Here is a 23,855-nt window from a genome sequence, read left to right on the forward strand (position 1 = left end):
AACGTGCTTTGCGTCAGGAACTGTGATCACCTTCTACCTGTTGCGAGTAACAGGCTGCAGTCTATTCAACGGGATCTGAGTTCATCAATGTATGCAGGGTGGGTTGCATCATTTCTGAACCCACATAAAGGCAATGACATTAATAAAGACAGCTGGAATGATAAAAGCTTTATTCGTAATGACACTGCTTAACAAAAACAACAGGTGTACTGTGCAACATCAGTGCATTTCTGAATACAGCTTAATCAAAAACTCTGTAATACTTAAATATAAATCTGATGTGTAATCGCATTTAAGTACCATAGGTCAGACCTGGTCCGCCCAACACATCCAGTATTATTTAGATAATACATTTTCTAAATAAACCCCGTAATATTGTGGAAATCTGTCTAATAATTTATCTTTTTTATTCTTCTCTCATTTAAGGTTCTTGCTCACTCACAACAGTAATGCATTAAATGCAAGATAGTCATCACACAAAATAAAACAGAAGCATTAAAATACGCAGGATAGTACTGTGAGAAAATAAAACAAAATACAGAAATTATTAATTAGCAAAATACATCATTTTATGTACACCGTTGGAGACTAACAAAAGAGGTAATGCAAAAGACAGTTTCTGCGTCCGTGCCATGGCATGAAGGGTTCTGGAGAACTCAAAGTAGAAAGGATACGCTCCTCCTGGAAGAGAACACAATATAATTGTTCAGGCATGTGTTGTGGATACATTTATATGATATCACATTGCATCACATTGGAATTCACTCACAGTAGATGATGTATTGTCAGAAGAATTAAGGCACTTTTATGGACTGCTCTCTACTTCCATTTGTACAATCTCACTTAAAGATGGTGGTTGAGCCTCTACTCCCTTCAGAGCAGGGTCTTTATCACTACCTGCCTCTCCATTTTCAATATCCTGTGAAGATGAAAAAAGAGACACAAAAATAAAGAGGCAAAAACAAATCAAGACTGCAGTATCTTCTTATAAAGATTTTAAAAGACTATGAAAGTCCAACAAAAGTAAATACGGTATTAAAATAATATAAAAAGTGCTTTGATCAACAGTGCAAAGTTATCCTCTACTGTACTTTCATATTCTTTCAGATATTTAAATGTGTTAAAGTATGCTATGCTATCTGAACTTACCTGAAGCTTAGATAATCCTTTTGTCTCTATGCCTGATGAGGGACTTGGAATCGGGGAGAGGGCTGGTGAAACAGGCGAGCGTGGCGACTTTGGCCCATGGTCTAAGGACTGGCTTCTCTTCACAGCAGAGGACACTGCCTGGGCGAAGCGGGATGGGGTTGTAGAAGCATAGGGCCTAGGTGCTGCAAAGCTCCTTAATTTTTCCAAGCTTAACCCTAAACTCGGCTCTTTACATGGCAAACTACTTTGCCTAGTCATTCGCATGAATGCGGCATTCTTGTGATCCAATCTAGGGCTCAGGTCGACATTAGTGGCCCCCGCCGTCTCCTCTTGACATTGCACAGGTGGTGGGGGAGGAGGGGGTGGGAGCTGCGCTCTATCTGCACTTACTGGAGCCTCCCGCTGGCCATAGGCAGAACTGGCAACGAGGCTCTTCTCTGCTGCTGAAAGGACATAATACCCTGCTGGTTTTTTGTGCTGTGCCAAGCGGAAAGAACCAGGCTTGGGTTTAGTTGCGGGTGGAATTTTCACCTGCTTCACCTCTGCTGGTGAGCCTGCTTGAGACGCCCCATTAGCTGGGGATGAGATCTTGTCGTCTGCTTTAGGTAAAGGTGTTGGTGATGAGGAACGAATCCATTCAGGTATACGTAACTCATCAACAGTGTCTAAGGTAGTAGTAGTGCTAGTTAGTAAGTCTTCCCTGGGTACAGTAGAGTCTAGCTCAGTTTTTTCCTTTAAGGCCTCCGTCTGTCCCCTCGGTGCTGTGCTATCGTCCAACCGAAGAGAACCAATATCAGGTCCATCTTCTGAATTGGCACCAGGCGCCTCCAGTGTCAAGGCAACTTCAAAATATCTCAGTTTCTCCAGAGATTTCTGAGGCACGATAGTGTACGTTGTCATCCCCACCTTGGGGATGTAGTCCCTTGTCAGCTCGTTGGAAGGCTTGGGCTTAGGCTCAGAGTTTGTGGCATAAATAGATGGTGGCGTTGTCGCGACAGGGGCACTTGCTGTTGAGTGTAGGCACAATGAGGTCTCTGAGGTGGGGGATAAGGCATGTTTGAAGTCAGGCGCGTCCGGTTCCTCCATCAAAGTGGCGGCCTCCTTCTTCCCTGCTGATTCAAAGGCAGGAGCGTCAGCTGAGGAAGGAACTTTGTCCATGTGCTGTTGTGGAGGCTCAGATAGTGGTGTGAAATCTGTTTGAACTTGAACATCCTCTCCAGTGGGGCGTGACGTGCTGGGGGCCACCGGGCTCTCTAACCTGTTGGCCTGCTCCGGTAGAGTTTCAGTGTTTGCCTCAATGGAAGCCTGTGATTCTGCATCCTGCATCACAGGCACAGTGGGGCTGCTTGCTACAGTACTACAATCACCTTCCACATGTTCAGGTGTAGACTCTTCACAGATGGGCTGCAGGCTAAGACTTTCAACTTGACATTGACCACTACCTGTACAGGAAGGAAAAATGTTGTGTATTGGCTTTCGTTGAGAGGCAAAAAAACACATAGACTTGGCAGAGCAAGGCAAAGTTCAAGAAATACAGTATATAGGTATTTACTATCTATAGCACAATATGACTGTGATCTAAGGGAATACACACCAGTATGCGCTGGTTCATGTGTGTCTGTGCCACTAGGTGTCCTCACATCATTCAGAGTTGCAGAATCGTTCACTGTGCTCGGCAGTTGACTGTAGAAAAAAAAATGAAGCAAAGAGAAAGAAAATGAAAAGCGTTGCTAATACTAATGGCAGAGGATGAATCGGGTTTGAGAAGACATTCGAGAGTTCGTACTTGCCATCTGAGGACAGATCAGGAGACTGATCTTCCCCAACTCCCTCAGTGGACGTGGTGCTCAGTGTCTCAGTCTCAGGTGAGGGCGAATGCAGTGAGGCTTCAGCAGACAGACTGAGGCTGCTGTCGTCTCCCTGGGTATCACTAGCAGTTGCAGACGTTGTGGAGGCAGCCGTCTCCTCCTGCTCCATAATCTCTTCCAGTGTGTTAGCAGCTGCGCCACCTGTTTAAATGGTATCATAAAAACATGGGCAATGTGAAATCATTCACTCCATTTTTCGGACCTTAAAGGAGAATGCTTGTTGTCTAAATAAACCTTTGGTCAATATCAGTGAACATCTCCTCGCGATCCGCTACCTGTCCGTAATGTGTGCTTGCTGAAAAGAGAATCGGCAGTTGGGTTAATTTTCATGTTGTTTCATACACAACCTAGGCTCTGTAAACTGGTATTTAAAAAGAAAAGGGTAGTTTATGTAATGAAAGGGGGCCTACTGTAGCTAGCAAAATGCCAGTTGGATCGTGAGGAGATATTCACTGATTTTGACAAATGTCTATTTAGACATCAAGCATTCTCCAGAATTGTTGACTCCACCATTAACTGTCATCACAACTTAAATGTTGCCAGCTGATCAGTAGATTATCCAACATCAAATTAGATCTATTTAAGGACACATGTACGGTATTTGCTCTAATGAATAAACAGTTGTAAATAGGACTTTTGGAAACAACATGAAAATCTTTAACTGATTTGGCAAAACATCCAAAACTGCTCTACCTTCTTTTAAGTTATCATTTTTGATCAGTTGTGTTTTATTTACGATACTCATGAGGAGCCAAGCATCCCACTTTATTTATCTCAGTACTCATGTAAACACATTCACCCCCACACTTAATCTTTTACACCTCAGTCTCCCCTTTTTCCTAGTTCTTAATTTAGCACAGCAAGGAAGTAAATCACAGAGTCGCAGAGTGCAGAAGGAATTTCGAGGCCACTTCAACAAAACGGCAGCTTCTCACTGTTCAGCGCCTCTTGAGCGGCACTGAGCTGTTTGGGAAACGGCAGAGGAAGCGATATTTCTCCTTGAAATGTGTGTTTGAAAGATGAGGAGCAATGGGAGGACGGAAATGGCACTGTATACATGTAGACAGGCAGTCGTAAAAAAGTCTGGGATTACACTTTTTATTATTAATGAGAACTGGGAAATATGCTGCTAGTAAAGGGACTATGGGTAACAGAGGAGGAGTTGTGAGATTGTCTAATGCAACATCACGGTAAAAGAAAAAATATATTGAGAAAACAGAAAAAAGGAGGCACACAGGTGTACAGAGAAGAGTTTAAAGGAGAGCAGAAAAGAGAAAAAACTCATACGTTAATATAACTAGTTTTTGGACAATGTACAATCAGCATACAGCTGATGGAGTGAATAGAACTATGTTTGCAGTGCTCATAGCAGTTGAAAAACTCAGCAGGAACATCTTATTCCAAACACACTATCCTAATCACTTCGGAAAATTGTGACCTCACTGGATAGTTTTCAGGACTTTCAACTAATAAATGAAAACATTACCTAATTAAAACTGTCTGCAGATTGTCCAGATAAATAAAGATCTGGAATGTAATTTCAATGCAGTGAGCGCATCAAGCAAACTTCCATTTACCTCCAATGTATCAGGCAAAAATGTCGAAAACTGAACATATAAAACCCCAACTAAATGCAGGACTATATGCCATTGATGTAAATAGTAAATGTGCTCTATAATTTATGTAAACTGACACTTTTAAGAAAAAAGGTACAAATCACCTGTATGTAAGGCTATGTTTCTTCCTATTTCTCCCACTTTTAATTCCCCTAAGCAATTAAAGCGGAGATAGATTGTCCATGCTTGTTTGTCAAACCTCAGTTATTATATATTTGTTTAGGTAAAATATTCTTCATTTTTGCTTAAAAGTGCTTTGTAAACAGTACGGGTGGAGTTTCCCTCACAGAACAAAACACAGTGAGGGTCAGATGTGTCCACACAGTCACAGGAAAGTGTGTTAAAAGCAAGTTAATTGTAAATGTCCACCAAGGGAAAATACCATGGAATTCAAGCCCTATGAGAACTTGAAATGAACCAAATATAGAGTGCTTTAAAAAAAGGAAAGGTAGCTCACTAAGCAAGACTGAATTTCCATTGAGATAAAGGGATCCAATACATTGAAAAAGAGGAGACAAGATACTGAGTAAGTCAACACATGCTGATGGGTAGAGACAAAGCCCAAGTGATAAGACACTAAATGAACACTGATCATGTCTTCCTAAAAGGCCTGTAGTGTAAAATGAGCCAATGTTTAATAATGACCACTAGGAGGCACAAGAGTCAAATTAAATGAAAAAGATTGGCATTGGGCTGGAGGGTTAGGAAAGACCTGACTTTGCCTTTGAGGCAAAACATCCCTAACAGGCCAATATTTAAACTCATAATTCAACACTGCAATGAAACAAACACCTAGGAGCCCTACATGGTTATCATGAAAAGTCACTAATATAAGAACAAAGACAAACCTTGCAAATGTTCATCTGGGAGAGCCGTTTCTTGGACGACGGCACTAGGGGATGTGGGGGGTGGAGGAGCTTTGCGTTTGGTCCTTTTCAGCGAGGAGTCGGCTGAAGAGTCACGACTTAAACCAGGCCTCTGTGGAACACGACCACATTTAATTAAGTCATATTAAGCAATGCAGCTAAACACAGAAACCGTACTGCCATTCACAGTCATTCTACCATAACAGCCATTAAGTGTTTTTTGGAGCTATGTCTTAATATGTCCTCTCACCTGATCCCTGTCCATTTGGTAGTTGGGTTCAGAGTGGAGTCTACGGCGAGGGCTGACGTCCGGATGGCAGCCCTGGGACACAAGGATTGGGGGTTGAGGTGCACGTCTCTTCTTCGGCACGTCGGCTGATATTGCAAAGGAGCCGTGCGCCGACGAATTAGAGCTAGGTAAGGCCATGCTGAGCGGACGAGGCTTGCTCACGAGCACAGGAGAAGCGGGGGCACTGGCTGTCGTTGCCTTTAAAAGAACAAACAGTTAAATCAGAACATGATAAGAGCCCTGTTCCCAAACAACAGAGTGTGTGCGTCAGCCAATGGCAAACCAAAGAAAACAAACCTCCCTCTGAACGTTTAAGTCATACTCTCTGATACAGCCGTTGCTTTGCATAATTGGTACATGATAATGTATACTGCATTACCTGGTCACATTTTTTCTTGCTTTTCTTGCTAAACTTGCTAAAGAGGCCTTTGTTCTCTTCCTCTTTCTGATTTTTATCTTTTCCTGGCGTGACCATTCCTGTAGAATGGAAAAAAATACTATATTGTAAGATAAAAGTCAGAAACGTGACAGCTCTGTAGATATCAATCATTCAGTTAACCGAAGGAAATACCTGCATGGGTTGGTGAGGCTGGACACACAGGAGACCTGGGTTGTGCTGCGGAGCCAACAAGATTTAATACATAAATAAAGTGGTGTGTACAACGACAACAACACACAGTAAGTGGCCTGATGAGATATAGCATTATAAACTTTGAATGGTTAATAATATCAAAAGAGAACCTGCTAAATCACATGCGGCAAAGTTAGCTTTTTAAATAATACATTAGCACTTACCTTTTGTGTCTCTTGCATAGACCTCTCGTATTCCATAATCATTCAGGGAGCTGGACAAGTCCAGGGGGGCCAGTGATTGGACATCTCTAAACAGAACTGTAGACTCTATGTCAAATTCACATTTCTCACAGATGGCTGCTAAGTGTTCCGCCAGGGGAACTCGAGGATTGACCCGTAGTATGGTTTTCTGGGTCTTTCTGTAGTTTATCACCATCCGAACAGTTGCCTGGAGGAAAAACAAATGTGCCATTTTGACAAAATGTGTTTACACAAACAGCAAACAGTGGTGTTCTCACTCTGTGTGCCCGCATGGTGTCATGTGTTTAAAGTACCTCAGGCATCTGAGGACCTGTCTTCTTATTTTTATCCTCCCCTTTAGGTTTAAGTAGAATCTTCTCTGCATCCAAAGTTCCTATGAGAGCATTGGGCTTGAGTTTGGTGTGCTTCTTGTTGGAGGTGACCAGTTCTAATGTGTGGCCCGACGGGTTTAGATGATACTTTGCACAAAGTGTCACTAATAGATCCATCAGGGGTTTGCTGAAAGACACAGAGGACAGGTTATAAGAGACAAGATGTTGAAAAATGGGCAAGAGAAATACTTTGCTTAACAATTAACCAATTAGATTTGAGGATGGTTTGATTACTTTGATTTATTTTTGATTATTTTGCAGATTATTTTCTCTATTAATATAATGTCTTAAAATTGTCAGAAAACAGTTAAATATTTCCATCCCAGTTTCCCAGAGTCATCTTCAGGTGTCCAATTGTTTTGGAGTGTGACAACGATCCAAAATCTATACAGTATATATTCCATTCATAATTATGTAAAATATAGAAAAAATGCTTCACATTCAAGAGACTAGAGACATACAGAGAATGTTTAACATGTATGCTATAAAAAATGACTATATATGATAATATATTATCAACATATTTGCAGATTAATTTTCTGTCCAATGGTTAATAGACAAACTGATTAATCATTTGGGGTCTAATTGTTCAATTTAAATAAAAAACACATTTTTTAAAGCTGATATCACAGCTAAGTGATATATTCACTGTTCTTAACTACCAGTCTAAATGTAAAGCTGTGCAGAATGTGTGGAAATACAAAGAATATTTACAGTCCCAACAGTAGCTGCATGAGACTTACCTGACACTGACAACACAGCTCAAGCGCAATGCCTTCAATTTATAGTCCTCAAAACAAAGCAATTACTCTGTTGCGCAGGCAGTACTTACAACTGGTTTAGAGGGCAAAAATTAGGAAAAGAATTCTGGGCTTAATCCTTTCATTCCCGATCGGTTTCAGTTATTTCTCAAGAGGCCAAGGTGCAAAAGACACCCAGGAAAGAATGTTTGTAAACACTGTGCATTGTGGGAGAGATAATGATATCTTAAGTAAACTCTGTTGGTGGAAAGTCGGAGCCGTGCGAATGAATAAAATGACAGACCTTGTTCTATGAAACTCAGGCTTGGGGGGGAGGGGGGTTACGTTGACGCATGTTGATCTGATTAAATGGTGCCGTTCTCACATAACGAATGAACAGTGACATTTGTTTGTGTTACTGTAGCATGCAATCAACAGAATCAACACTCCCAACAATTCTCACTTACGTCACTTGAGTAGAGCAGTTAATGAAAAAATGCAATCAATTTGGCTCCTCGCTCACACATTAACTAAAACCACACATTCAGCTACTCCACCTATCTGACTCAATCTAACTGGAACTTAACTGCATGTGGTGACATAATCTGGCATCAGTCTCGTGATGCAGTGTTTCAATGTTAAATGTACTGTACATGTTCAGTAAGAGAAAATGCAACACAATGGTATTCTTGTTCAATTTGCACATGCAGTTAAGTTAAGTTATCTTTATTAGTCAATTTAAACAAGGCACATTGAAATTTTTCTTTTTGCATATCTCAAGTAACCACACTTCGGAGGGGGTCAGAGTGCATGGTCAGCCATAGTACAGTGCCCCTGGAGCAGTTTGGGGGTTAAGTGCCTTGCTCAAGAACACAATGGTAGAGATGGTGGGCACCGCAAATGTAGCACCAACCACCACTAGTTTTACAAGTAATACCCTCCTGTCCAGTGCCGGGGATAGATCCAGCGACCTTGTGGTTACTAGTTGGCCACCTTTCCTCTAGGCCATCCTACCACTCTTGCTATATATCTTTATGTTTTGAACATCCACACATCATGATAGAGAGAAACTTGTTGCCATAACAGTCTTCTAACTGTACCTTCCATGGACTGTGGTAATCCTTTCTACTCCGCCTGGCAGAACCACAACCAGATTGAGGTCTTTATCAATGAGGTTCTCCTTCTGCTCCATGGTTAAACGAGGGTTTCCCGGGTACCACTGGGAGAAACCTGGGGAATCCAGCGTCTTTATTCCTGGCGGGGACGGTGCTTTGCTTTTGGTCGACACCCTGTAGTCATGACAAGAAAGTGTGAATTACTCTCAGAGTTGCTTTAGCGTTTGTGAAAATACTTATTTGACTTACAAATGAACACTTTAAAGATGACTGGGAATGCTTTTCCCACGATGTGCTTGTACGTGTATTTAACAAAAAAAAAATCAAATCCTTTTTCTGCTATCTTAGATAATAACCTGATTGAAAACCAAAGTGCACCAGACAGCATGAAAGGAATCCTTTCTTCCTCAGATTTTTTAGAAAAGCAGTGAGGCTATTACATGAAAGAGCTCAAGTCCACTTTGCAAACAAGTCACAAGACAACCAAGTGGACAGACTTACTCATTGAGCCTGAAGAAATGGCTTTGATTGGACAGACATGTGAGAGAGACGGATGATAAGATGCAAGATAGAGACCAGTTTCTGGATTTGTAGACGCTGTGTTATTAAGACTGTTTGTTGTCATAAAAATGGTTTCATAGGCTAGTGCAATTTTCAGCATTGAGACAACACCCCATGCATTATTAAACAGAACTAGTGGAGCCCTATGACAAACACATTTCAGTTCTGAAGTTAATTTTTGACCGCTTGTTTCAGCTTAAAATGGTTTGCTTAAAATATATTGTAGGAGACCGCGTGGGAGAGAAAAAAGAAGAACAAAAAAGTGTTGAATAAAAAAATGGAGAAATGTATTCAATTTGAACATCATTATAAGGTATTCGGTCTAATGGTAACACGTTTGAATTTGCGCTACCATTCGCTTGAAATTAAAAAGCTTCAGATGTTATGATAACAAAACAAAGGAGACAGAAGATCACTTAAAGTCGCTACATCTCTACATTGTTGTACAGTTACTCCATTAAGTTGTCCAGTGACACTGGAGGGTCACATCAGTCAGTCAGCATACAGATAAAGCAAGCCTTTGCAGAGCCAGGGCCTTGATTTATAGCCTGTAAAATCTCACGTGGGGGCACTGCTTATTCAAACAGAGGAATCCCAGCAATGCAAGGTCACTGGCTCCACTGAGGCACGTCTAGCAAAAGATTATTAGTCTTGCTTTGGGGGCGGCTGTCCTTAAACTCTACAACTATGACATATATGAAAACATGTGCACACACACGTGCACGCACAAACACACACCCGATTTAGAATCAATGTTACCAATCATGAAGTCAATACACAGCATTAGCTATATTGTAGAAAACACAACATTATATCAGCACAAGCTATTACCATACATTCCTGTCGCAGTCATGTGTCTTGAAATGGTTTTTTCGAAGATGAGGTATTTTCAGTCATAAAAAGTGTAATTTTAACAAATCCCACTCTGTTTGAGTTATTTGCTTAAGACTCAGTTGAAATTGAAGAAATTTGTGTTTTTTTTCTTCCCCTAACTAAGTAAATGTCTGAATGATGTATGTTAGATTCTGTAAAGCTGTTAGTTCTCATCATAAAAAGTTTCAGTGTTGTAGTAACATAAATTAACTTAGATCTGTGTCTCAAAATATGCAATGTTAGGTCCTTGAATTTGAGAGACTTGGGCAGTGAAAGTCCTTGGATTTAATGTTTACCAAAGTGTGTTAAATATTTATCCCCTCCCTATTGCACCGATTCACAACAGAGGTTAAACTGTCAACCAGTTCCCTGTTTGATTTGTCCTAATATATATTAAGATATCTGCCAGGTGCATTGTACGAACATTTGCATTACAGTTAACGCTCCACTAATCAGCAATTTTACATCAACCCTGAATCAAATGACTAAATTTAAAAGGGGTCACACACACGACATAGAGAAACATCACCTACTTATGAAGCAGAAGTCTACAGAGGTTTTAGGCCACTTTTAGCTCATTGTTTGGGTTAAACAGTCCACAGCAAACTAGACTAAATAAACCCATGCTAATCAGAGAGTAGACAGTGTGAGCAACCAGGTGCTGAAGACAGATGAACATCTTTCAAGGCACTTTTCTCAGGAGTTGAACGAGACCAACTACAGCTAGAGGTGAATAATGGACCTAACATTTGTCATGTGGCAGTAAAACTCCAAGGTGACGTAATGCTCGCATGATGCAATAACAACATTATATGGTCAGGTTCCCCTGATACATTCATTATAAGGGCTGTCTGTATATTTAAGCTTTGATTTGGAGTTCATCCGTCTGCTAGTGGATACAATTTGATACATGAAAATGATGTTGTGTTTTTTATTCAATTAGTTCAGTCATTTGATGGCTGAGTTCCCATGAGGTTCCCTGGCCATTTTATTATGGTCCCACCCATAAGTTATATTAAGATTGATTCCCTTGTGTGTGTGTGTGTGTGTGTGTGTGTGTGTGTGTGTGTGTGTGTGTGTGTGTGTGTGTGTGTGTGTGTGTGTGTGTGTGTGTGTGTGTGTGTGTGTGTGTCACAGCTAAGGTCAATTATGACTCAGTTGTTGCCACCTGGAGCAAAACTGCATCAATTTGTGTATTTCCTTCGTATCATCTTTAATCTATTTTTTCAAGTTCAAGCCTGAATTCTCCTTTATATGAGATAATCAACTTTGTCCAATAAAAAAAACGGGTGGTGAGAGAAGTGCCACACTTATATCCTGTTGATATTCATCGTCTTGCCCAAGGGGTAAGACATATTGATATTGCCACACAACACAATTCCCAATTCACAGATAGAATTGCATAATGTAATGGCTGATTTCCATAACATTTGCAAAGTAAACATATGCTCTCAAGAGCAGGCTAGTAGATTCATCCTTAAAGCCAAACAACTAATTTCTAACAAAAGCCGATAGCAAAGAACAGCTAAATTGCCATTATTTTGTCACACATTACTGTGGTATGTAGCCAGCTGCAGTGGCTTAGGCGTTTTTGTCTTGTGAATCATATATGGATGTGTTGAAAAGTAACCCCGAAAGGACAGTTTAAAAAGGGAGCCGAGAAGAAAGGAAGGGAGTGATTGATGAATGATAATATGCAGATTACGTGCAGAAACACCAAATATGACTATGAACTCCATGAATTCCCTGCACATATGTCAACAGACAGAGTACCTAAAACAGACATTCACACTGTGGTCTCTACCGGGTACAAAGTCCTGATTTCATGGCTCTGGCTGTTTATCTGGCAATGAGATTTTAATCCTTTAGCAATGTGTCTAAACTAACAAATGCTCTATAACAGGGACATGTGAGTAGATTGCTTAATTGAAACAGCTCTCATGTGATGTGAACATCAACGTGATATTTGATGACGAATGGCTCAAATAGACACGACACCATTAGTAAATGGGTATGCACAACACAAAGCCATGCCGATTCAGGGTCATCCCAGTATACACAGCTGGGTCATCAGTGTTTTTTTTCTATCAAGACACCTCAGGCAGGTGACAGGCACAGACACACAGGTATGGTTTGTTTTTCGCTGTCCAGGCCGGTGTTTTCTCAGAGGCCCAGGATGTGTTGCTAAATGAGAGGAGACGTGTTGAGGCTTGACGTGTCGATGCCTCATTCACAGGGTTTCCCTGGGAGGTCCGTCCGACATTCACAAACAAGCCCATTCAACAACCAGAGGACATGCCAGACGGACGTGATCACAGGATACCAGGAAATAACAGACCTGTTGTCATTGTGCCATATGCAATGTTTCATCACAGGGGTATTACCGGTAGTGTGAACTTCAGTGATGCAAACAAATGGACTCTGAAACCGACATGCTGTTGGAAAAATAAATATTGTCTCGGCTTTGTGATGTGTCAAATGATTCAAACTGTGTGTCTGGTGCTCTGCCTCACAGTCAAACCCGAGGGGGAAAATATGCAGGTTAACTTGAAAGAGTGGGGTTATATTGCCAATGGTCTATAAAAGTTAAAATCCACTTGATTAGCTTTAAGGGTAAAACCTCTACTGACCAACCTCAAAATAAAAAAAGGGAAAACGAAAGGCCAATATGATATCCAGATGCTGCTTCTCCTGTAAAAATACTTCAAATATTTTTGAGCTTATGTGTGAATCAAACAGAGAAAATGACAGGAGGAGAGATGAGGGGAGAAAGAGATAGAGAGACTAAAGAACGGTGAAATTACAAAATATTTCTGTTGGTATATGTTATAGAAAATAATAATAAAATAACAATAATATTAGCAGTAGTCAACCAGCTGAACAATATATCCAAATTCCCTACATTCCATTACACTGTGTTCCAGCTGGCATGACTTTGACCAGAAACCTTCATTCACTTATTATGTGTGCATGTGTTTTTTTCCCCACCCAATCAATTCAAATGCCGTAAGGCCAATCCTGTGTCAAATATAACAAAGAACAGGTGGGAACCACACAGAGGAGAAATCTGAAATAAAGCAGAAATTCATCGTTTCTTCAAGGTTCGGAGGAGGTGAAAGATTAGCAAAAAAGGCCTACTGTGGTATGTCAGCAGCTGCCGGGTAGCGGGGTGGCCCCTTGGGGACTGGCAAAGAAACAACTAAGTTTTCAAAGAGGCTCTTCTGCTCATTCCTGCTTTTCAGACAACACCCACATTTTTCTAAGAAACTAAAGGAACAATTAATTGCTCCAATGGCCACCACAACACTCCCAGAACTTTAAGAGTAAAGTAGAGTATGGGCTACAGTAGCTGCACAGCCCAGTCAAATGTGCAGGCTCAAACATGCCACTGAGACACACCCTCCACATCAAGCCAAAACACACTTGACAGTTCACCACCTGAATTAAAAAAAGTGTTTTGACGCAAAAGAATATTCCGAGGTCCTCTCCAACAAATGCAAAGAAAGTCAATGACGGGCCTACTGTGCTTTACAGAGAGAACACTAAAAGAAAGACAGAAGCCAGAGTGTGGAGAGAAGCAGGTGCCACAGACCTGCTTTTCCTCTCACTTTGCCAGCATTCATTCCGCACCCTTACCTCTTTGCCTAAGGTTGTCTCGGCTCAAATAATTTCCATTCTGCCGTTTGTCTCCCATGAGTTAGTCAAACTGACTGACTGAAACCCTAACCAGTGTGGCTTCAAAAGGGCCTATACCTTAACGCCACGCCCGAACCATGACATCGGAAATCTGTCCCCCTCTACCTTAATCCCAGCTGCGTCTCTAAAAGCTCCAGCGCACCGTGTGTGTACGGCAGCACACACACAGCCCCCCCCCCCTCCCCTTGTCATGAGCTGAAAGGTAAGCAGCTTTGCCTCCCTGTGCAGACATGAACCTGTGGGTGGGGCCAGTGGGGCAACAGTGCACTGCAGCATGTGCTCACTTTTGGTAGCTTAAGAACAGAGGACTAGAGTAAATATGATGGATTATCACAATGTGTTTTAATCATGAATGAGCCTTCATTTCAATCGTGCTAGTAATGATGTGATTATAAAAAGGTTGAAGAACAAGGGGAGTCAAAATGACATACCACATCGTATTTGTAGTCCTCCTTTCACAGGGTTTAAATAGTGTTGGAATCCTCCCCGCTACCTCATTTAAATCAGGTACTGTGTTTGCTTTTCATAATGAAAAAAAACAATTGCCAGCTTTTCAAAAACCACACCTTATTTTCACAGAACTGACTCACTCCCAAATCATGTTGCTTGAGCGTATCGACAGTGATAGTGATTCTTAAGGAAGGTATGAAGCAACGTATGTTTCCAACAATGAAGTTGTTCCTCCGTGTGAACACTGAGGGGCCTCAACATTTAGGATTGTTTGGATCATTTTGCCCTCTCCTCACTTCAAGAGTGCCAACATAAAACTACTGTGCTGATTCTTCAATAGTTGAACATGCTTTTAAACAATGTGGTTTAACTTGAAAAACATAAACCTGACCAACACAATATACCCACACCAATGAAGAAATATTTGGAAGCAGTGAGGGCTAAATGTTAGTAAAAGCTGTCAAAAGAAGCTGTCAGCACCTGCCACTTGCATCCAGCCATTGAAAACACTGCCCATGGTTTTCATCAACACAAAATAGACTCAAATGAAAAGGCATTCAGTCTAAAGTGGGAAAACGTATCATTTCCCGGTGAGTTGATATGAATGCTATATTTTATAGGTGCATATTTCATTTATTTATGTCAAAATGTATAGGTACAGACACAAGCATTCACTGAATACAATGCTTCAGCTCTGCTTCCCTTTCTGATCTACACATAAACTGTGTATCCAAAAAGGCAGGAAGCCTCAACCTTGGCTTCTGTTGTGACTATTTACTACATTACAAGGCAATTTATATGTAATCAATGGAGACTTTCTGATATTCCTGGACCTCATAATCCCACAGTATGAATGTTGTCATCTGCAGATTTGATATCATGTGGTTGATGCAATGTGAAAGCTATGGCTTTGTTAAGCAAACTGTACGCGCCTGGTACGGCAGGCAGCAGTACATTTGATTTTCCATTGTGAAATAGGTGCTCACTACCAGTCCCTTTTATCAGTAGCCTTGCACTTTTCACTGAAGAATGTGCGGCCCTTTCCACAAACAACCGCCATCAACGAATACCATGGGACGATAAGGAGGTTGAGTGGTGAATGGACATGTTAGTGTGTAGGAGGCAGGCAGGAGGGGTGGCGTTACAGAGTTACACCACAGGAGGGGGGGGGGGGGTCCCCCGAGAAAAGACAAAACACAGCGCCAGAGCCTCAGCTGGTAAATTGGTGAGAGGTCACTCACAGTAAACACAAGCTTTTTAAAGAGGGTCTGGAAAGGCCATTACTTCGTAAGCAGTGTGGGATAGAAGGGGATTAGGGAGAAAAGGAGCATGGGGACCCTATGAGAACTTCCTATGTGCATCGTTTGTTACTGTACGCAAAACAAAAAACCTTTTCTTTTTTTCCCACAACATTCCCCAAGCACAGGCCTGGACAAACTCAAACTCTCAGCGCGTCCTTAACATCATCATGTACAATACATTTCTGATGAATATTTAATAGGCCGACCTCGTGACATTATTGGCTTTCCAATGCAGTATGTAATATCCGTTTGTCATGATCCGCCCTCGATTTCAATCAGCGTTATTACTCCCCGGGTTGCTCACTGTAGTACTAGACGTTACTCAGCGCATAAAACTACAGCAGAGCCGGAGTAAGCCAGCAGGTCTGCCAGCATGTTAAGTAATGAGATTTGAGATTACGGGGGGGAGGGAGGGGTGGGTGATCTCTCTGTTGTTCCCTAACACAAGGCCCCCCAAACAGCAGACGTCATCCTAATCTGTGAACTGGGGTTCTGCAGCTATGGTACATTACCAACACCTTATCTCAGAACAGCTCAATTTGCTCGTTGCACTAAACATTGCACAAACACAGTATTCTGCAAAGTAGAGAAATTTGGTTTCAATACATAGAGAACATAACAAAAAGAAGGTTTCAGGCTACGTTTATGCACAAATACATTCCTTTGAATTGAATAAAACTGGCAAGTTGCTTGGGGTTGCAGGCATGTATTTACGCACGATAGCCCTACACAGTTTGAATAACATGCGCAGAGAAGATAAGGTAAATGTCACTCTAACTTCTGGTAACTTGACTAAGTGTGCGTTTTTTTTTTCAAAGTGAGACCAACGTTAAAAAGAACATACCTCAGCAAGAGAGAAAAGTTCCCCCCTGGTTCATGATAAGAACTATCACACTGTGTCCTTTCATCTGAAACAATGCAGCATTGTTTACGGTGGAGCATCTTTCAAAAAGGCACATCAGCATGCTCTCCCTCCTTTGCTGATCACATGAACTGAGGTTTCCAAAGTAAGTCTGCGAACATTACTTCCTATCTCATCTCTAATGGTGTTAATAGACTATTCAGTGATGCACGACCCCACCAAGAACTCAGAAAGAATACTTCTCCTGCTTTCCAAATCGCATACTCTTGTTTCTATATTCCACATACTACATCTTACCATAAAAAGAATCTAGTTAGCATGCAGTAGGCACACAATTGGGACATACTTTTACTGATTTGTTTCATCATTAGCCTACATTACGCCTTGATCTTTCCTTTTCCTTATATACAGTATCTGTCGCATCCCTGGTTGTTTCAGTGAATATCTTTTCATGATCCGCTACCTGTCTTCCTTTACAGAGCCTAGGGTTTGTACTAACACAGATTTTTTTTTCTGCACGCATACGGATGGACAGGTAGCAGATATTCAATATTTTTGACAAAAAGTGATTTTGACAACAAGCATTCTACAGAATCGGCGACTAAACCTTTAATGTCACCAGGGTTACACCCTTTCTAAAATTCAATTGAAATACAGCTGGGATGGAAACAATATAACTTGATCTGTAATGCAAAATGATTCACGCTTTGTTTACTAATGCCCACTGTTAGGGTAAATATTCCCACGGAAACTGTGGGCTGCTGCTTGGTGCATCACTATGTTTAATTTGTTTGCTACAGTGTACAGTATGCAAGGAAATGGTAAGATTCATTCAGCATATCATTTAAATATCAGCCTGATATTGTGCCAACATTCAACACAAAAACAGTTGCTTCTGTTCCCATGCACAAACATCTGGGTGAAAATAACAGTGTGAACATACAGTATGCACAGTGACAGTGCCATCTAGAGAACTATCTAAGGTGTGCAACTTTCCATTTGACCCGCCCATTGGTGCTTAAATATCAGCTTAAGCTTGGATTTGTGACTTGTCATGCTGGGATAATAGTTCAACAGACCACTAGTGAAAAGTCCAATGCCAGGCTTAACCAGCTGGGTTATCATCTAAACAAGACAAACACTCTAGGTGAAGGTCAAGCTAATCATGGCAGTTTGTCCCTTTGTCAAAGAAAATGTTTGAATGTTATTGGAGATAAGTGAAAGTTGCTGCTGAGGGCGCACAATGGACTAATTCATGTGAGGTCATTATGAATGTTACAAAGGCTGAGAGTGGGAGGCATCCAACTGTTATGGCCTGGAAGAGTGCATAGCAGAAAGAGAGAAGGGACTACACTCTCTTTAGCCAAAGTCCAGGCACAATCTGTGCAGAAAATCGACTTAAAACAGGCTGATGTGTTCAGCACCGGTGTTATACAAGCAGATAATCATAATGTACTTTAGAGATAAAAAGAATCATTTGCTACGATAAACAAACTTGGTTTTAGTTCATGACTGTCCAGTTAGAAGTATTTACTGGCATTTACGGTCAATGCGTTGGCTTCAGTGTGCTGACAAAGAAGAGCCATTATGCCCCGCTCCCTGGATGTCAGCCATATTGTCTGTTTAAGCTCTGTGAGGCAGAAAGCATTTGGAGATGACACAGTATTCAGAGGCGCACCAGCTCATTGCCAGGACCAGCTCACTGGGCCTTAATTGTCATTTGCCTCCTGCTTTATTACATCAAGTGGGTGGATATGTTTGAATGACGCCCTTTATCTTTATTTGCGAGCACAGAAGATCTGAGTGGGCTTCCAGAGGGCAGCATACTGCAGACCAAATCATACATTTTCCTGAGAGAAGAAAGCCTTGTTGTCCTCTGAGGATGACTGTGAGGAGATCCTGCAGCGTTGGTGCTTTAGTGTAATGGAGGAGGTGTTCTGAAAGTTTATCACATAGTAGTTGTGAGTTGTAAAAGGTGGAGTCAGCGATTCCAGAGAAGGCTTTTTGTCAAAATCACTTTGTCAAAATCAGTGAATATCTCCTGGCGATCTGCTACCTGTCAGTACTGTGTGTGCTCTGAAAACAATTCCAATGCTAATACACCGGCCAGGCTCTGTAGGTGATTTTGACAACAAGCATTCTCCAGAATCGCTGATTTCACCTTAAAGTCCACAGCAAAAACAAGCGAGTGTCACTACATTTCAACTCGACATGTTGATTTGTTTCGACAAGTCATTCTTGCCATCCTTTTCATCTGTAGACTCATGTGAGCAGCTGTGCCCTCGGACTGCCTGCATGTCAGGGAAACAGCTGTGTGGATTCACAATACCTTAACTAATTCCACATTCTGCCCTGAGGAGAGCCAGCCATGTGAGATCATGGTTTAAGGTGTGTCTAATTAGCAGGACCTACTCCAAGCAGTGTCCTGTTAAGAGTATGAACACATGAATCTGCATGCGGCAGATTCATGATAAAGAATAAAACAACAATAAAGGTTTTTTTTAATTAAATTATATAAAATTATTTATATTATTGCATTTAAAAAATGCACTTCAATAACAACAGGAAAAGAGTACAGGAGGAAATAAACACTCTTAAAAGTTTATCGAGACTAACTTGGTTGAAAAAAGGCAATTGCATTATATGTCTTTTCTGTGCTAGCAATGTCTCTGCCCAGTGATACTGACAGGCTCTGTATTTGGATAACAGATGCAGTGTATAGCTGTTGGGGGGTTAGAGGGAAATCTTCTCATAGGACTGCCTCTGAAAAAGTGAGAAGCGGCGGTTTAATGGTTCCAAATTTAAGAAGCCACAAATAAGACAGGGAACATATGCCTTTCCCCAACACTCCCCAGCAGTTAATGGAGCGGTGCGGTTTACTTTTCCAAATAATAGTCAATCCACAGAGATATTTAAGTCTGCTGCTCTCTGTAGCCAGCCAGCGTGGCTGTGCTCCCAGATTACACAATCCTTTTGAAATATGAATTCAAGTTGGACCAAGAGTGTGAGTGTGTGAGTGTGTGTGTGTGTGTGTGTGTGTGTGTGTGTGTGTGTGTGTGTGTGTGTGTGTGTGTGTGTGTGTGTGTGTTTTAACTGCATATGATGTGTCTGAATGCTATTTTTAAAAATGGGAGATTACAGCATGCAGGGCAGGACAACTGGAAACTGTGCATAATATAGCTCTTATGGAATACTGGATTGGAAACTGTCATATATTCAAATTCTCCATCTCACCTCTAATTTAACATCTCAAAAACTCAGCAGATCTCCAAATGCCAAAGGAACAAATAGTCACTGTATAAAGAAAAAGAAAAAGAAAAAAGAAAAAGCTCTGGAAACTTTAATGATTCCAACCACTGGAATACAAGCAGCTGACATCATCATCATCACCCTAGTCCCCCTGAACCAAAGATGATGGGAAATTCCATCATGTCATATATACTCTCACAGTAATTTTCTTTGACTTTTGCATATGACCAATCAGTATTTTATAGAATATCAATTTCAAGGCGCAATGAAAGAATGATTTCCAAAAGAAAAACGACCCTCGGGCTCATCACAGAGACAGTGGAGGCAGAATGTTTTCCCCTGCTAAATACTTCCCATGACCCCTACATATGGTCAAGGCAGTTTCTCAGTGAAAACTCAGAGGGCAGGAAATGAGGAGAGTTCAAAGGTTGAAACGTCTGCAACAACTGCAACTTCCCCAAGATGTACTGAGTGAAAGGAATGTTAGTTGAAAGTTGGTTATGCAGAATCCGATGCATCTACAAAAGGTGGCATTATAGCTACTCAACACCTTAAACAGTTTGCTTCAGAAAGCAGCTTGTGTCAGCATAATTGAGACAGCATTTTTGTAATGCATTTGTTTTTCTGTGTCATGCTGTAGCCTATTTGTTTTTCACTTTTATTTTCTAAAAAATATGAGGGCCAGGGAGGTTTGGCTCAGTTAAAAAAAATAAAAACATTATGACTAATATTTCCTAATCTCCACTGAATAGACTATTGAATACACATGGTCTTCTTATAGTTTTATGGATTTTCTCTGTCATTGGCAAATAAAAGACACCGATGTGACAGCCAGCTGATAATAAGGAATGACAGTTCTACATACCTCAGACCGGAGCTCCGTGGATGGGGCTGGGATCCATGATCATCCATGACCAAACTCATTGGTCTAACAAAATCCCGCGGACTGGTCAAACACAAACAAAAAGCACAATTCATTTTCAGTAAGAGTTTACATGCTCATTTGTTGCAAAGGCTCGTCTAAACCTGCTGCTTTCAAGTGATTCAAACGGGCAAATCCTGCATATGGGCGAATCCCATATGAGGTCATCAGCTTTTCAATCATATGCACCGTTGTTTTCCATTCTTTTCACTGGGAAACGGGACCCACGAGTGAAATAATGTATCAAACATGTCTCTTACCATGAATATAGTTGGTCAACTTCCATCTGTCTCCAAAAAAAAGTAGCCTAACAGTTGTGGACTGCAACAAAAATGTTTTGTTTGGATAAATGATCCATGATTACGCTCTGAAGTTCCGTGACTTGCGTCTTTTTTTGCGCAAACCACTCCAGTGTGGTGAACTATGTATCTCCTCCTTTTAAACAACGCAGAGGTAGGCTATCGAAATCATATTGTCACCCTTTTACAGCGTTAACCGTGCCAGCTGTCCTCCGTGTAGCCAAGACCCAGCATCGCAACATTTAGCTGTGTCAAGAGAAGAGGGGCGTCTCTCAAGATCCAGTTTACCTTCTCTCCAGGGAGCCGTTGCGCTTAACTGTAGCGTGTTCAACTTTACATGCAAGGGCAAGAAAACACAAGCACCCAACATACCCCATTCATTCAAAAGTAACACAAACACATCCACTCATTTTACTTTGAAATAAGTCGTGTCGAAAACATCTGCGTTGTTGTTTTGTAGCCTACTTCCTTTTAATAAATGCTTCATTTGTCTACAGGGACATCGTGTGGCTGGATTGGGAAACGAGTTCAATTGCCCTTATGCAAATAATGCAGAATCATACATGTCAAGACAGACCGTTCCATAAGTAAGTGGAAAACCTCAACATTACACCCACATAACATGTGATTGCCAAACAACTCATTGTTTAACCATGGACGTTAACATCTCTTCTCTGAAGGCTTGAGCAAACTTTGTGGAACCTTGATGCAGCAATGAGGTCCTATTTAGCCATAAGAACATTAAATGATGTAGGCCACTGATGTTTGCCAATAAGGCCTAGTTCAGAGTCACCATTCTAGTCCATTTTAGATGTGCCAGGGCTCTGTGAAGGCTTCTTAAGTTCTTCTCAATCACATGTCTTTATGTTCCCTGGCTTGACATGTTCAAAGAGGAAGATATATTCCCATAACTGTGGCCACAAAGTCGGAAACACACTAGTTTCAGAAATATAATTGCATTGTGTCAAATTACAATTTCTCTTAACTGGAACAAGGAGATTATGGCATGTACTAGGAAAGAGAGCACCAGATCTAGTACATATAAGTAAGTGGACAGGGCTGTCCATGTACAGTCATATGAAAAAGTTTGGGAACCCCTCTCAGCCGGCATTATAATTGACTCTGCTTTCACAAAAAAAAGATAAGAGTAGTATGTCTTTCATTTATCAGGAACAGCTAAGTACTGGGATGTTTTCCAAACAAAGATTTTTTGAAAAGCAGTATTTAGTTGTATGAAATTAAATAAAATGTGAAAAACTGGCTGTGCAAAAATATGGGTATATGGGAATGCTGATGTTAATGCCTGTAACAGCATGTAAAACTGATGACTTTAAACACAAAGTTGGTTGCATTATGTTGTTAAGCCTTGAACCTCATAGAAAGGTATGTTTAATCATGAGAAAAGGTATTTTAGGTGCTTAAATGCAAGTTACACTTCTCTTTGACTCTCTGCTGAAGTGAGACAGAATGGGATCATCAAAGCAGCTCCCAAAAGATCTGAAAAACAAAGATTATTCATTGTCATGGAATTGGGGAAGGCTACAAGAAGCTTTCCCAAAGGTTTCAATTGTCAATTTCAACTGTAGGGAACGTTGGAATATCCAACCCCTGCGCAACTTCAACTTTGTGACTGATGCTTGAACATTATCCTGAATAATCTGTTGAAACTGGGTTGAATTCATCCGACTATCCACTTTAACGAGGGCCCCAGTCCCTGAAGTGGCCACAGCATGATTGAACCTCCACCAAATTTGAAAGTAGGTAGCAGGTGTTTTACTTGGAATGCAGTTTTATCCTTTCGCCACGTAAAGCACTTTTTATAATGACCAAATAACTTATTTTTTGTCTCATCAGTCCAAAGCATTTTCTTCCAATATGAATCTGGCTTGTCTAAATGAGCTTTAGCATACTCCAAGCAACTGTATCTGTGGCGTGGGCGCAGAAAGGGCTTCCTTCTCAGCACCCGGCCATACAGATGTTTTGGTGCAAATTGCACTGAATTGTTGAACCATGTACAGATACACAATATGCAGCCAGATGTTCTTGCAGGTCTTTGGAGGTGATCTGTGGGTTGTGTGCAACCATTCTCATAATCCGCCGCATATGCCGCTCTTGTACTTTTCTTGGTCTGCTAGACCTGGGTTTAACTGCAACTGTGCCTGTGTCCTTCCATTCCCTGACAACATTCCTTACAGTAGAAATTGACAATTGAAACCTTTGGGAAAGCTTCTTGTAGCCTTCCCCTAAACCATGACAATGAATAATCTTTGTTTTTAAGATATTTTGGGAGCTGTTTTGATGATCCCATTCTGTCTCACTTCTGCAGAGAGTCAAAGAGAAGTGCAACTTGCATTTAGGCACCTAAAATACCTTTTATCATTATTAAACAGACCTTTATATGAGGTTCAAGGCTTAACAACATAATCCAACCAATTTTGTGTTTAAAGTCCTCAGTTTTACATGCTGTTACATCCATTAAAATCAGCAAAACCACAAGGGTTCCCATATTTTTGCACAGCCAGTTTTTCACATTTTATTTAATTTCATAAAACTAAATACTGCTTTTCAAAAAATCTTTGTTTGGAAAACATCCCATTACTTAGCTGTTCCTGGTAAATTAAAGACATACCACTTTTATCTTTTTTGTGTGAAAGCAGAGTCAATTATAATGCCGGCTGAGAGGGGTTCCCAAACTTTTTCATATGACTGTACAAAACATGTTTGCCCTATAGGTTTAAAAAAGAAGAAGAAAAAAAGTTTTAGACGATTAAATAATGGCGGATGTTCACATATT

General features: G+C 40.9%; 1 protein-coding gene across 4 annotated transcripts; it reads right to left on the reverse strand.

The window, feature by feature from the left end:
• Positions 1-153: 153 nt before the first annotated feature.
• Positions 154-21,507, reverse strand: cobll1b (cordon-bleu WH2 repeat protein-like 1b). Of its 4 annotated transcripts, XM_080037461.1 has the most exons (14): positions 21,023-21,507; positions 20,706-20,786; positions 8,834-9,022; positions 6,916-7,120; positions 6,584-6,809; positions 6,360-6,404; positions 6,168-6,265; positions 5,750-5,986; positions 5,482-5,611; positions 2,936-3,158; positions 2,744-2,832; positions 1,150-2,591; positions 770-919; positions 154-681 (listed from the first exon to the last, which is right to left on the reverse strand). In XM_080037461.1, exons 1-13 carry the CDS (start codon positions 21,046-21,048, stop codon positions 806-808), a joined length of 3,105 nt encoding a protein of 1,034 aa, XP_079893587.1. In that variant the 5' UTR covers positions 21,049-21,507; the 3' UTR covers positions 154-681; positions 770-805. The 4 variants fall into 4 exon arrangements, with proteins under 4 accessions (XP_079893587.1, XP_079893586.1, XP_079893588.1 ...); XM_080037460.1 differs by lacking the exon at positions 21,023-21,507 and having other exon boundaries at positions 20,706-20,841; XM_080037462.1 differs by lacking the exons at positions 20,706-20,786; positions 21,023-21,507 and adding an exon at positions 13,919-14,133.
• Positions 21,508-23,855: the final 2,348 nt, after the last annotated feature.

This window comes from Ammodytes marinus (genome assembly GCF_949987685.1).
Source record: "Ammodytes marinus genome assembly, chromosome: 12".
Classification (NCBI taxonomy): domain Eukaryota; kingdom Metazoa; phylum Chordata; class Actinopteri; order Uranoscopiformes; family Ammodytidae; genus Ammodytes; species Ammodytes marinus.